Genomic DNA, 13096 nt, shown 5'->3' on the forward strand with positions numbered 1-13096 from the left:
TTGGTAGATGGTGAGAACAATATTTTTCGAATATTTGGTTGGGAATCTCAATGAAAAGACAATAGCGATTCTACTCGCAGCTAGGTATTTACGTATAGCATTCAATCATCCATCATCCCAACGCCTATCTGACGAGCCGCCCGTATGAACCCAACGACTAGATAAATGTACATCTACTCTCCACCAACGCTAAGGTCGGCAGAGAAGTCTCTCCGGATTGAAAGCTCCTCGAAGTTTGGTTCGTTATTGATAACGAGACCCTTCTCATTTGCCAAGTGTAGTAAGCAGATGAAACAATATGAAGTGGAAATATCCGCCATCGCCTTTGAAGGATATACGGTCTGGAGGTCATTCATGACTTCGGTGAACTTCAAGGTGCTGTTTGCTGGCGTGAATGAAGCCTTTTCCAGAGTTTCTGATGCTTCTGTGGGATTGCTCTGCATATTGTTAGTTGCTATATGTTTGTGCTTTCCGATAATACAAACCTCCTCAAAACCGATTCCTTTCCAAAGGTTGTCCTTTAACCGTCGGATGTCCACCTTCTTTGCTACCCTAGCGTACTGCACATATTCCGGTCTTATACGTCGACTTTGGGTGACTAGCTGTGTACCAAAAGCGCCTTCTTGATTACCAGCCACCGTGGCATCAAGCGATTGTGTCTGTCCAGGGCCATCCTCTGCGGGCGGGGAGAAGTGATCGCGAGCATCTGCAAATTGATCATCGTTGTCATCATCAAACGGATCGCCGGGCAACCCTAGTCCATCGTCCTGGAAGAAATCTGCATCATAGTCGCCCTTGGCCTCAGCCTCTTCAGCTGCCAATTCGTTCTCATCACGCTCTCGTTGGGCCCAGTATGCTTCGTCGACTTCAGTGCCTGCATTGGCATCCAACTTCCGGTCCTTCTGCCTGTTTCCGACTGTTCTCCGTGCACCCATTCGAGCATTTGGCTTCAAGAAAAGCCGCAGCAACTGCCTAGAATTAAAGTGTTTATCGTCAGGGAGCAGATTCCTGGACTTCGACTTCCATTGCGCCTTTGGCAGAGTGATGGTAGAGTTGGACGAAGCCGGAGTGTAGAGAACATCGGCCATGGCCTGAGGCATCGGGGCAGAGAAGTTGATCTCAAAAGGTTCCTTTTCTTTTCGCTTTGTTGGTGGTGGAGCCTTGCCAATTTCTTTAATCCGTCGAATACGCCAATGCTCAGGCCCAGCCCAGTTCTTCTTCAGAGCTTGATCGAAATAACTGAGAATGTTCTCTTGCTCGTCCCCGCGGTTGTTGGTGACGGACAGGCCGTACTCAGGGTCGTTCGAGCCCAAAGCCCCATCTTCTACCCCTTCCAAGACGTCATCCCCTTCACCCATCCCGATATTGTGAACTCGAGCTTGAGGAAGGTGTGCAGCCTCGCGAGCCCAAACTTCTCCTCCTTCTCCGAATCCGGTTTCAGGTGGGAGATCGAAACCAGCCATACCCCCATCATCGTCATCATCAAAGCCGGGAGCATTGTCTTCGTCAAGGAAGACACCAGAGCGATTTCCATCCTCATCATCACCGTGATCCTTGCTGCTCTCGTCCTGTCGCCAGTCATCTGGCGCTTTGAGAAAGGGAAGATCTAAAGTTCCGTTGGAATCTCCAAGATCGAAAGTTTTCAAAGAAGGGCATATGTCCTGCTCATCCAGTCGTGAAAGGTCTGGGAAGAATCTCGCGGCCAGTCCAGAGATGTCAATTTGGATGTCGTTACCGTTTACTTCGTCATCTTCCTCAGGGACCTCCTGAATCGTCTCGAGCTGGTCTGGTGCTGGAGTTAAGCCTCTGTTGTTCGCGGTTGCATCTTTTGCATCGTCGCTACTGTCGAACACGATTCTTCCATCAGCATCGATGGCAAGATGATTCAACAACAGACCTTTAGCACCTCCTTCGTCGAAGTCCGCGGAGGCTTTCTTGAATAGAGGATCTACAGAGAGCTCTAATTCCATTTTCTTGTTCTGTAGCTGTGCGAATGATGGGGCCAGCGTCGCTTCGGCACTTCGTTGGGCTCTCTTCTTGCGTTTTTTCTGACCATCTTCACCCTCTTCCTCCTCTTCGTCTCCGTCGGCGTCCTCATCTGTGTCACCACGGCGTTTCTTGTTTCCACTTTCTGCGAGGCCACTCAGGAGTTTGCCGGTATCCGTTGCGACACTGTCGACTCGACTAGTATAGATCTTCACGCAGCCATCCAGGGTGCAACTGGCTTTTTGGAAATTAACCCCATCCCCTTCCTTGAGCAAGGACATGTCATGGAAATAATCAATAAGGGCGAAGTTCCATGAATTGGTGGCATTGATCTTGTTGTCCGTCGCAAGCTTCATCCATTCCTCGAAGTTTGCTAACAACGGCATACGCTTCATTGGCGTCACCGCCGTTCCTGTGACATCCAACATGCTGTCTTGGTCGTGTGCGGGGGTGCGGGGGCTGTTGTTTGCAAGAGGCCGTCTCCGGTTGGGGGTGGCCGATGCTCTTATTGCGTCCATTTGTGCGCCTTGTTGTGCCTTCCTTTGTTGTAATCTGTTCGCTTTTTCCTGACGATCATCGTTCAATGGGATCCTGGCGCGGGGGGTCAGTGGTGTTGATTCCTGTTATTTGAGAAGGAGAGGGGTTGGAGACTCACTTGATGGATGTCTTGCGAGGTGTCGCGGCAACTGCGCTCGACTCTCTTACGCGTGGCATTCTGAGGGTGGCTCTCTCAGTGTTATGGTTAGTCGTTTGTCGTTCTCGTTGGTTGGCGCTGTTGATGATGATAATTCACAACAAACAACACGGTCGGCGATCGCTGCGGTAACTCCGACGTCACGTGAATGCGTTTCCCCCCTACAAGTATCTAACCAGCTTTGGACTAATTACCATGTTGTACCTAGGCAGTGGTACGGTGGCACGTAGGGTTCAAGTGGCGCTCACAGGGAAACGACGACATTCATCAACATGACAACATCCCAAGAACAGGCTACTTCTTCGAATAACGTCAATAAGAAGGCTGTGCTCTTCGTTCGATGCGCGCTCGCGGACCAAAGAAATGTGTTGATTTGTTGCGACCCCATGCTACCACCGCTGGTGTTGCTACCTAAGTAGCCAAGAGTGCACCCCTCAGGAATCAATCCATAGTGTGGCGGTACCGAAGATACGCTACGCCAACTTGCCTGACGCAAGCTTCCTGATGCTTAAATCATGTTGCTCCACTCCCTCTACTGACCCTGCGTTTCGGCTTCCTCGACTCTCCCCACGCCCTATCCTTTGCGCACGACGATCGCTGGCCCAGCACTCATATTCTTATCCTACTTTTGATACTTGACTGTACCCTGTTGCGATCATACTCTGCGCCAGCGGCCTCTGAGACATTGCTGGACTCCGCTAACTCCCTGTAACGACGGAGCTTCGAACGCATGATACGAGCAGCTTCCGCGCGCACCGCAATCCTTACGAATCGCTTTCTACTCTCGGATATCTATCAAAGACGCTGAATTTCGCCTTTTTCTGAAAGAACACTATCGCGAGAAGATGTTATAGACAATGCGCATGCGAACTACCACCAGTCGTTATGGCCTGTCGCCGCGACCCAGATACTCGGCGCGACCATTTGTCCTCACGATAGTCGCGCTTCTGGTTCTATCCTTGATCGCATGGAGCCGAGAGGGAGTGAGCGGAACACAAGTGCCTAAAGGAGCATCCCTATACAAGAGAGAAGAGAATCTGGAGGTATGTGAATGCTCCTAGTAGAAGCTACCTTCCTCCCCCATGTACAGCTCTCTGTTCTAAACCAGTATGTAGTGTCGACTAGTCCACCATGCCGCCGATAAGTGCGCATTCGTGCATGCCAATTGCCCCGATGAAGAAGCTGGAGTCTTCTCGTACTTGTCTCTCTACTACTGCCGACTTCCCCACGTCAAACCTATCGCATTCGCAATTCTCGTACTCTGGCTAGGCCTCCTATTCAGTACCATTGGAATAGCTGCAAGTGACTTCTTCTGCGTCAATCTTAGTACAATCTCCAACCTATTGGGGATGAGCGAAAGCATGGCCGGCGTCACATTTCTTGCGTTTGGAAATGGCAGCCCGGACGTCTTCTCCACGTTCGCAGCTTTTAGCACGAACTCCGCGAGTCTGGCCATTGGAGAATTGATAGGCGCTGCAGGGTTCATAACTGCAGTTGTGGCAGGATCAATGGCGCTGGTGCGGCCATTCAAAGTGGCGCGCAAGAGTTTCATACGCGATGTGTCCTTCTTCATATTCGCCGCATGCTTCAGCATGGTTTTCTTGTGGGACGGGAAACTGTCACTGTGGGAATCCATTCTCATGGTTGCATTCTACATATTCTATGTATGCTTCGTCATGGTATGGCACTGGTGGCTCGGAAGGAGATTGGCGCGGCGTCGAAGAGCTGCTGCCATTCGGAGCCAGTATGTGCTCCCTGGAGGAGACGAAGAGGAGATACCAGAAGAATACCACGACGAAGACGATGGACCGGCTACTTCAGGGACACGCAGCCCTCTTGGAGGTGCATCTGCGGACGATTTCTCGGCGCTGGAGCGTGTAGGCATGGATGATTCTCTCGAAGGTGACGATAATGAGGAGTTCCGCGAGCGTTGGCTTGGAGAATTGAGCAACAACATGCGCCTGGGTAGGTCTGCCGTAGGATCGAGGCGCAACACTCATACACCTATTCGGCCCAGTCTGGTCGGCGCGTTGGAGTTTCGAGCTGTCCTCACCTCATTGAATAAGTCAAGAAACATCCAGTCCATGCCCATAAACCTGAGGCGGTATTCGGACGATCCTACGTTCACTTCGGCTCAACAGCAAGGCCTGATATCTTCATCACTGGACCCGGCACCACGCCCTCCCTATGACGTGCCAACCGAGGAAAGCGGTTTGTCACCGCACATCATACGGCCCAGCGTCGAAGTGCAAGGACCGTCTGGGAATCGCGTGAGGGCCGTCTCCACCAACGACATTGGGAACAGGCGAATCGATCCCAGTACATGGCAAGTTGAAGTCCCCAGTATAGAATTTGGTCCGCCATCGCCAGAAGACGATCGCACACGTCTGAATGCACCCAGCCAGCCTATGCTTGCACCCAATTTTACACTCTCTCCGCCAACATCCCTACCTTCATCGAGGTCACCTAGCCCTGGGCCAGCAAGAGGTCGGACCGTGTCCCCTAACAAGCTTGCCCCGCCCAGTTTGGATGGCACTGGAACTGCCAGCACAAGCGCAAGCTCTTCTCCTGTCCTTGGTCCCTCCAACGATGCGCAGAGGAGACCTCTCCCCAAACTGCAAGTACCTGGAGCATCATCACCACCAATCCCATTTCCTGCATATACTGATTATCCCTTCTCCGCGGGTGGCTCTTCGAGGACACCGAGTATTCGCTTGCCATCTCCAAGCGCTTCCCCTGAGTCTCTTTTCCCACCAGATCATTTCTCTCGAACAGCAAACCATACTAAGCCCCCGAAATGGTGGCCAACTCGATTTCTTCCCTCCCCTCGAGTGCTCACGTGCACTTTATTCCCAACGCTTGACAATTGGAAGACTAAGAGTATATGGGAGAAGATGCTCGGTGTGGTCGCCGCACCTAGTGTTTTCCTACTGACTATCACACTCCCTGTCGTGGAGACCCACCGGGACGACCAGAGCGATATTCCACCGTCTCCTTCACTCAGTCTAGCGGGCACATTGCATGAGGGTGTTAGTCCTAATCAGCCTAACATTGTAGTTGAACCAGACAGTCCTTCGGGCGCAGCTTTGATCAACAACAAACCCGATAGCACTGTTCAAGTCTCTCGGGCCGGGAGTGCCAATCCCATCCAGCAATCGCCTCTGCGGGTCGGCACGCAAGACAGCCGCATCCTCCCGTCCCCAGGAGAGTTCCCCGTGGACCCTCTACAATTAGAGCCCAAGCAGCAATGGAACCGGTGGCTCGTGATCACGCAAGTCTTCACTGCGCCTTTCTTCGTGGTCTTCGTTGTATGGGCCAACACAGACTTGGAAAATCCCCGTGCGCTTGTGAAACCGACTCTATATTCGCTATTGCTCTCGCTTGTCTTGCTGGCCGCAGTCCTGACGACGACAACGCCGGCACGACCGCCAGCATGGCGCACCCTGCTCTGCTTCTTTGGTTTCGCGGTCAGCATAGCTTGGATCAGCTCCATCGCCAATGAGGTGGTGGGAGTGCTGAAGACACTGGGAGTCATCCTCGACATCAGCGACGCTATTCTTGGTCTTACCATCTTCGCAGTCGGTAATTCGCTGGGTGATCTGGTGGCTGATATCACGGTGGCACGACTTGGATTCCCGGTGATGGCCCTTTCGGCGTGCTTCGGAGGTCCCATGCTCAACATCCTTCTGGGGATTGGTCTGAGCGGCTGCTACATCACCATCAAAGGCGAGAGGCACCGGCACGAGAAGCACCCCGACCGCCCGATCCGGTTCAAACCCTACCACATCGACGTGAGCACGACGTTGGTAATATCAGGGGCCACGCTACTGGTGACGCTTGTCGGCCTCATGGTGGTGGTCCCTTGGAGGGGTTGGAGGATGGATAGGAAGATCGGGTGGGGCCTGATAGCCCTCTGGACGTTCAGCACCATTGCCAACGTGATCGTGGAGGTGACCGGCAACAGCAGCAACGTGAGTTAGCGATGATATACCTTCACGGGCACGGTCTCGAGAAGACGATGCTCGAGGGCCCTCTTTAGACTTCCGGTTGGGTGAATAGTTTAATACACACTGTACATATGCTTGTCATTGCTACATATCCCATGCCATGCCCTGCCATACCACGCCATGCTATTCAGATAATTGCCCACCACCACCTTTCTCGACCGGTGAAGATGGCAGAACAAACCCACTGGATTCGTTTCGTGCACACAGGAACCTCTTCCGGCCAGGCAGACTAATGCAAGAAAGCGGGCACCAGCGGCCGGCGGCAGTGGGCGAGGGAATGCAAGAAAAAAAAAACCGGCGGGCATGGCGCATCGTCATCCAACCAGCCGGTAGACCTATTACCATTAGTGAGGAGGAGCAATTCCAACGTGGCCCAAGCCCAATCGCCAACACAGATTGGGCGGCAACTTTGGGCTGCATGAGGTTCTTGGATAGCGTTACTTCATTATTGAGCATTCGAGGCGGGTTTTTTGGGGGGCACGGTGAAGAGAGATTTTGGGCTGTTGCGGAGTACGGAGTACGTACTAAGTGGTTTGGCGACGATTGTTTGGCGGGCAAGTCGTCGTTGAAAGTGGGGAATCGGTCGAACAACAAGTAACGAGCGACCACGTCAATTTGGTGACCCCTGGGTCGAAGACGGACGCCGACAGACGACAACGAACAACAAGACGAGAATCTGGACCCGGATTGGGGGTTGTTGTCTTTGCTGTTAATTACCCAGGTATGTATGTATGACTCCGCGACCTCTTTTCGGTCGAGTCTGGTGGTTATTGAGACCGGTGTACGCAAATAAATAGAGCATAGAGGTCGGGGGTGGAAGGGGAGGCTCTAGACATCGCCATCCCAGCTTACCACTACCACTACCACTGCACACCACACACATCTCACAGCATCTTGCATACACTACGCCATCATCATCACCTGCCGACCATTTTGGGATATTCCATTCTTGTTCCTCTTGCCCAGCCCAGCCCAGCCAGACAGCCAGACAGCCAGTTGCCTCGTCGACCGCCTACTTGCTGCCTCGTTGCAAATCCCAAGCCTTTTGCTTCTCCCCTTTGCCATCAGACTATGTACCCTTCAGCCCTGAACACTACGCATCGTTGTTTGATTCGAAGGGTTCGTCGCAGACCTTGAAAGAAGAAGTGAGGCAGAACGGAACATCCAGGTTTCCCCGCGAGATTTATACATACATACATACATACATCTACACATACATACTACAGTACTCCGTACTCGTGTCTAGTAGTGCACATTCCAGTCGATCATCTGCAACCACCACATATCTACTCCATCCATCACCACCTTACCTTACCCTATAAACGAACCCTCTATTTGTTTTGTTATTGCCCTCTCCACCGTCCTCCCTCCTTTCTTGGCCATCCTAAACAAAACCTCCTACATCATCTTATATCAGTCAATTACCTTGTCCATCCACCTCTCCTCCATCATTCTTGCTCGTTCCAGTTGACCTGGAACCCACCTCTACCAAACGAAACCCTGTTGTTGTTCGTTCGCTAGAACGACGAAAGGAGGCCTGATACATACGAGGAGTTAGCTGCTCCACCCACCCCATCCGCGGTCTAGCCACTATTGCCGAACGTTTATCATCCCGGTTCAATCGAGCCCAAAGGCAAAGAGACACGAAGAAGAAAAGAAAATAAGATAGTTCTCTTTTAGTCTGGAAAGAACACAGAGAGAGTAAAAGAGGAAGGATATTAGAGCCCATCCATTATTATTTGTGTTCCAGCTAGGATTCTGGACACCCTGGTCGCCTAATATCTGCGGGTTTCCGCTGTTGCTCCTTACCTACTACTCTGGTGTTTGTCTCTTCTGGGATTTATCTTCTCTTTTCTTCCTTCCCACGGAGAGTTCTTTTTATCCTTTCAAATATCCTTCCTTATTATCTGGTTGAACATCCGGTATTTGGCTCTTTACAACAGAGCCAAGTTACATATTCGGTTGTACATCAGCAAGGTTCTTCCTGAGGTCTTATTCCTTGATTCCTCGACCCCCACCGAACGAGAGAGACGACCTGGGCCGACATTGGGTCTGAACGGTTATCGATTGTTGTTTCGCTTGTGGTCGCTTGTTGACTCCCCTCCCTCCCCCCCTCCCGTCCTCCCTTGTCAACAACACAACATAACCGTCGTCATCACCAACAGTCACTCACCCCTCCTTGCTCCCTTCTGCTGCACCTTCCACGCCGCCTACGCCTGCCTGCTTGCCTACCCGTTGCTGCCCGCCCACACAGCACACAATACTCGCATACAGCGCATACAACCATCCATACACGGTCCAGCACACACGCAACACCGCCTTGACTCCTGAGCAAGGCACACACACGCCTTTTTTATTTATACTTTTATTCCTACGAGGTACTCTTCTCTTACTCGGCACTCCCACACCCACCCCTCGCGCGACGCATCCCCCCCTCGCAACAGAACAATCTGCAACTTCGCCTTTCTCAGCCTAGTTGCCGTCCAATCTCAAACAGACGAACGCAATCCTCCCTCACTCCCTTCCTTGGTTCCTTGGTTGCTATCCATCCATTCAACGTCTTTGTGACCTACACCTGCACAGTACCCACCTGTCCATACTACCCAGATCGAGGTAGACAGCCAGCCAGGTACCCAGGTATTTATCACTTTGTAGGCCACCGAGGCGGCCAACAGAAAGGAAAGAACGAAAGGAAGAAAGCAAGAGAAGAATACTTGTCGAAGGAAGGAAGCGCCAGGACCAGCTCCTGCCCGGTGATCAGCTTCAGCCGATTCTCCTTGAGACGAGTAACAGACAGACATTTACCCCAACCAACGCATCGTCGAATCACATCCTCAGCCCTACCATTTGCTGGCCCCATCTCTTCTTGGGCTTCTTCTTACCTTACGCACTTTACATTCTACTCTATTCTATTACTCCTCCTTCCTCCTCTTCCTCTTATTCTTCTTACTCCTTCATCCTTCTTCCTCTCCCTCTTCCTCTTCCACTCTCTCCCTCCCTCTCTTCCCCCCTTCCTTCCTACTCCCCCACCCTTCCCCTCCTTCAAGAGTGTCATCGTAATATAGCTCGCCTACCCTCCTGTGGCCGCTACACGCACTCTTGAATCATTCATCCTTCGTCGCTGTCATCCGCTTGCAGTCGTCGAACCCCAACCCAACACCACCAAACTCTCCGAGTCCTTGTTGACTTGGTCGGTCCTGTTTACAAACAAGACCCCTTGAGCTAGTGGTTCTTCGCCCTAATTACCTACTCTACCAAACTTTGCGCGACGACTCACTCGTCTCCCTCCCTCTTCCTCTACCGGCTGCTGCCCCTCCATTGTTGTCGCCATACCCCTTTGCGCCCTCTTGCGCCGGTCAGCATAACCCCCGCCGTCTGCTTCGCTCTCTTGCGCGCAGTCGCACTCGGTCTTCAAGACTCACCCTAGGACAACAGGTCCCTTTTACAACCTTGCCTCAAGGTTACCGGACTCGGCCATTCTCTGGTAGAAAGGGCTCGAGTACGGTATTCCCTTGACCACATCAACAACCTCCATGCCGTTAGTTATTGCCCTTCCTACCAGTCAGCGTCAACCTGTCTCTCGACGGTCGCTTTCGCGCCGTCCTGTTTCCCGTCGTCGACCCCTCCCCTCCCCCTCCCGCACTTGCGCCCCATCTAGTGTTTCCGTCGCATCCAAAATGGCTGAAGGCAACACTGACGTCCTCCTCTCTTTTAGAAAAATCACCGTCAATCATAGGACGGGCGCGGAACACCAGCACTACATCTCCGACGAAGAAGACTCGTCTGGCGTCCAGGTCTCGTCGGGAAGCCAAGAGGAAGAATACTTTGACTCAGACGAGGAAGAAGAGGAGGACGACTGGGACTACATCGAAGACGACATCGAACCCTCAGACTCGGCCTCGCGACCTCGCCAGGTAAAGCACCACCACGTCCCCATCCCTCCTCCCGCCCCAGCTCCTCGACCGCAACCCCCACGACGAAAATCCTCTCGTCCTCCTGTTCCACACGCCCCCTCCGTTCACGAGCCTCCCTCTCGCCAGAGGTCCCAGAGCAGACACACAACCCTGGAGCGCGAACCTAGACGGCGGCGGCCCAGGCCCCAATCCGTCCACAGGCCCCAATCCGACCATTCGGATAGCCTAGACGGGCAGGACGACTACCCGTACGCGCCACGGGGCGGTGCCCCTCCACCCCCAGGCCCGCCTCACCATCCCAGCTCTCAATGGTCGCACATCCCCCACCAGGCAACTCCGAGTGGTTACGCGCCCAGCTCCATGTCCTTCGCACATAATCCGTTCACCGGTGGAGGACCGCCAGGTCCTGGAGGGAATGCGCTCGTGCCGTTCGCAAGTCCAAATGATCCCTATGGCTACAGCCAGAATCCCTTCGCTGCTGGCGGTGCCAATCCCTTCACGGGCGGCCCGGGAGGTCCTCCTCCCCCAGGCGGTCCCGGATACTTTGACCCCATGGGCCCAGGAGCTCCCGGAGGCCAGGGTCCACAAGGCCGCGGCGGACGGGGACACCGCAACTCCATGCCTCCCATGCCGTCCAACGAGATGATGCCGTTCTACGCAAACAACGGCTACTATCCGCCGTATGGAGGCTCGCCATACGGTATGCCACCAGGTATGCCCCCTGGCATGGGCGGTATGCCTTTCCCGCCTCACTATGGACTGCCGTCGCATCATTCTCCTCCGCCTCCCCACCCTTCGTCGAAGAAATCAACTCCTGGACCTCATCACGATGGCCACCACCACGATGGTGCCATGGCACCTCCCCCTCCCCCTCCCCCTCCCCCTCCACCACCACCACCGCCACCTCCGCCACAAGCTATGGTGCCCCTTCCCCCGCCTCCTCCTCCGCCGCCGCCACCACCACCACAGCCCGACCCGAAGGAGGAGATGATGCTGAGCAAGCTAGAGAGGCTGCTCCTTTTCAAGCAGGCCGAAGACGAGAAGAAAGCCGAGGAGGAGCGAAAGGCCGCCGAGAATGCCAAATTCAGCAGGCTCGAGGATCTCCTCATTGCCGAAAAGACGGCCCGCATCGAGAAGGATGAGGCGAAGCGAAAGGCCGCAGCGGATGCCGCAGCAGCTGCAGCAGAGGCGAAGAAGAAGGGCGACGAAGACAAGCTCGAGAAGTTGGAGAAGCTCATCTTAGCCCAGAAAGAGGAGCAATTGAAGAGAGAGGCAGCGGCTGAGGCCGCCCGACAGGCCGAGAAGGCGGACGCAGACGCCAAAGCCATCAAGGTGGCCGCGGAGAAGGCAGCAGCCGCCGAAACGGCAGCGAAGTTGCTCGATGCTGCCAAAGCGGCCAGAGAAGAGGCCGAGGCCAAGGCAGCAAAGGAGGCCGAAGAAACCAAGGCTGCCCACGAGAAGGCCATCGCCGAAGCCAAAGCAGCCGCTGAGGAGCTCGAGAAGGCTAAGAAGGCCGCCGAGGAAGAGGCTGCGAAGCTGAAGCCCAGCGACGCGCCCAAGCCTCCGATCCGATTCAAGGATGCGGTTGGTCGTAAATTCAGTTTCCCCTGGGCGATCTGCAAGACGTGGAAGGGAATGGAGGAGCTCATCAGACAAGCCTTCCTCCACGTCGAAGTCATTGGCCCCCACGTTCTTGAGGGTCACTACGACTTGGTCGGACCGGATGGCGAGATCATCCTGCCTCAGATTTGGGAGACTATGATCCAGCCCGACTGGGCCATCACCATGCACATGTGGCCGATGCCAGAGCCTCCGCCGCCGCCTCCTGAGCCCGTTCTGCCTCCACCACCACCGCAGGGATACATGATGCCGCCACACAAGAAGAGCAGCAGCAAAGACAAGAAGAAGAAGCGCGACTCGCACATGCACATGGCTCCTCCCCCACCTCCACCTCCACCCCCTCCGCCTCACCACGCAACGGCTCCGCTGCCTCCTCCTCCGATCGAGATCATACCGCAGCCCATGATCATTGGCGAATCGCAGGCTCCAAGGCGAAAGGAGAAGGCGGTGGCTGCTTCGCCGTTCATGAGGTGGGCAGCAGGTGGTCGGACGCAGTCCACAAAGAAATCCAAGAAGCCTTAGGGTCTTGCGTCTCTGATGACCGCAATAACCAACGAACATTGCAATGAATCTCCTTCTGACATGTCTGTATCTTTTTCGCGAGCTCGACGTTGGATTTCCTCGTTTTCTCCTGCCGCCTTCATACGATATCCCCAATTTCCTACTTTTCTCTTCGCTTTCTTCCCTTGGCACGGCTTGTACTCGGCGTGGGTATTTGTCAGAAGAGAGGGGCTCTGCATCTTCCTTTTGGGTGTCCCGGTCCTCCCTGTCCTTTTGATTCTTTTCGAGCCATGTAACCATGCGGGTTTGCATAAGGGAAATACGGCTGGGGGAATTTTACTACTGAGGGAAAAGTTCAGATACCATTGTCGTTA

General features: G+C 53.9%; 4 protein-coding genes across 4 annotated transcripts; 2 read left to right on the plus strand and 2 right to left on the minus strand.

The window, feature by feature from the left end:
• Positions 1–63: 63 nt before the first annotated feature.
• On the minus strand, positions 64–2928 carry BU24DRAFT_423599 (barren). The gene is made up of 3 exons (XM_033528294.1): positions 2642–2928; positions 486–2577; positions 64–437 (listed from the first exon to the last, which is right to left on the minus strand). Exons 1-3 carry the CDS (start codon positions 2698–2700, stop codon positions 174–176), a joined length of 2415 nt encoding a protein of 804 aa, XP_033383039.1. The 5' UTR covers positions 2701–2928; the 3' UTR covers positions 64–173.
• Positions 2929–3582: 654 nt separating this feature from the next.
• On the plus strand, positions 3583–6718 carry BU24DRAFT_423601 (uncharacterized protein). Its single transcript, XM_033528295.1, has one exon. It carries the CDS (start codon positions 4042–4044, stop codon positions 6658–6660), a length of 2619 nt encoding a protein of 872 aa, XP_033383040.1. The 5' UTR covers positions 3583–4041; the 3' UTR covers positions 6661–6718.
• Positions 6719–6735: 17 nt separating this feature from the next.
• BU24DRAFT_219689 (uncharacterized protein) lies at positions 6736–7301 on the minus strand. The gene is made up of 2 exons (XM_033522038.1): positions 7213–7301; positions 6736–7113 (listed from the first exon to the last, which is right to left on the minus strand). Exon 2 carries the CDS (start codon positions 7105–7107, stop codon positions 6811–6813), a length of 297 nt encoding a protein of 98 aa, XP_033383041.1. The 5' UTR covers positions 7108–7113; positions 7213–7301; the 3' UTR covers positions 6736–6810.
• Positions 7302–9854: 2553 nt separating this feature from the next.
• Positions 9855–13035, plus strand: BU24DRAFT_219706 (uncharacterized protein). Its single transcript, XM_033522039.1, has one exon. The coding sequence runs from the start codon at positions 10221–10223 to the stop codon at positions 12741–12743; it is 2523 nt and encodes an 840-aa protein (XP_033383042.1). The 5' UTR covers positions 9855–10220; the 3' UTR covers positions 12744–13035.
• Positions 13036–13096: the final 61 nt, after the last annotated feature.

Source organism: Aaosphaeria arxii, assembly GCF_010015735.1.
Source record: "Aaosphaeria arxii CBS 175.79 unplaced genomic scaffold BU24scaffold_5, whole genome shotgun sequence".
In the NCBI taxonomy this organism is placed as follows: Eukaryota; Fungi; Ascomycota; class Dothideomycetes; order Pleosporales; genus Aaosphaeria; species Aaosphaeria arxii.

Bases quoted from the DNA above. Each gene is read 5' to 3' on its own strand.
- BU24DRAFT_423599 (XM_033528294.1), bottom strand. From the start codon at position 2,700: ATGCCACGCGTAAGAGAGTCGAGCGCAGTTGCCGCGACACCTCGCAAG. The intron at 2,578-2,641 runs GTGAGTCTCCAA...CCCCCGCGCCAG, and splicing joins CCTCGCAAGACATCCATCAA to GATCCCATTGAACGATGATC. The intron at 438-485 runs GTTTGTATTATC...AACAATATGCAG, and splicing joins AAGGAATCGGTTTTGAGGAG to AGCAATCCCACAGAAGCATC.
- BU24DRAFT_219689 (XM_033522038.1), bottom strand. From the start codon at position 7,107: ATGCAGCCCAAAGTTGCCGCCCAATCTGTGTTGGCGATTGGGCTTGGG.
- BU24DRAFT_423601 (XM_033528295.1), top strand. From the start codon at position 4,042: ATGGCCGGCGTCACATTTCTTGCGTTTGGAAATGGCAGCCCGGACGTC.
- BU24DRAFT_219706 (XM_033522039.1), top strand. From the start codon at position 10,221: ATGCCGTTAGTTATTGCCCTTCCTACCAGTCAGCGTCAACCTGTCTCT.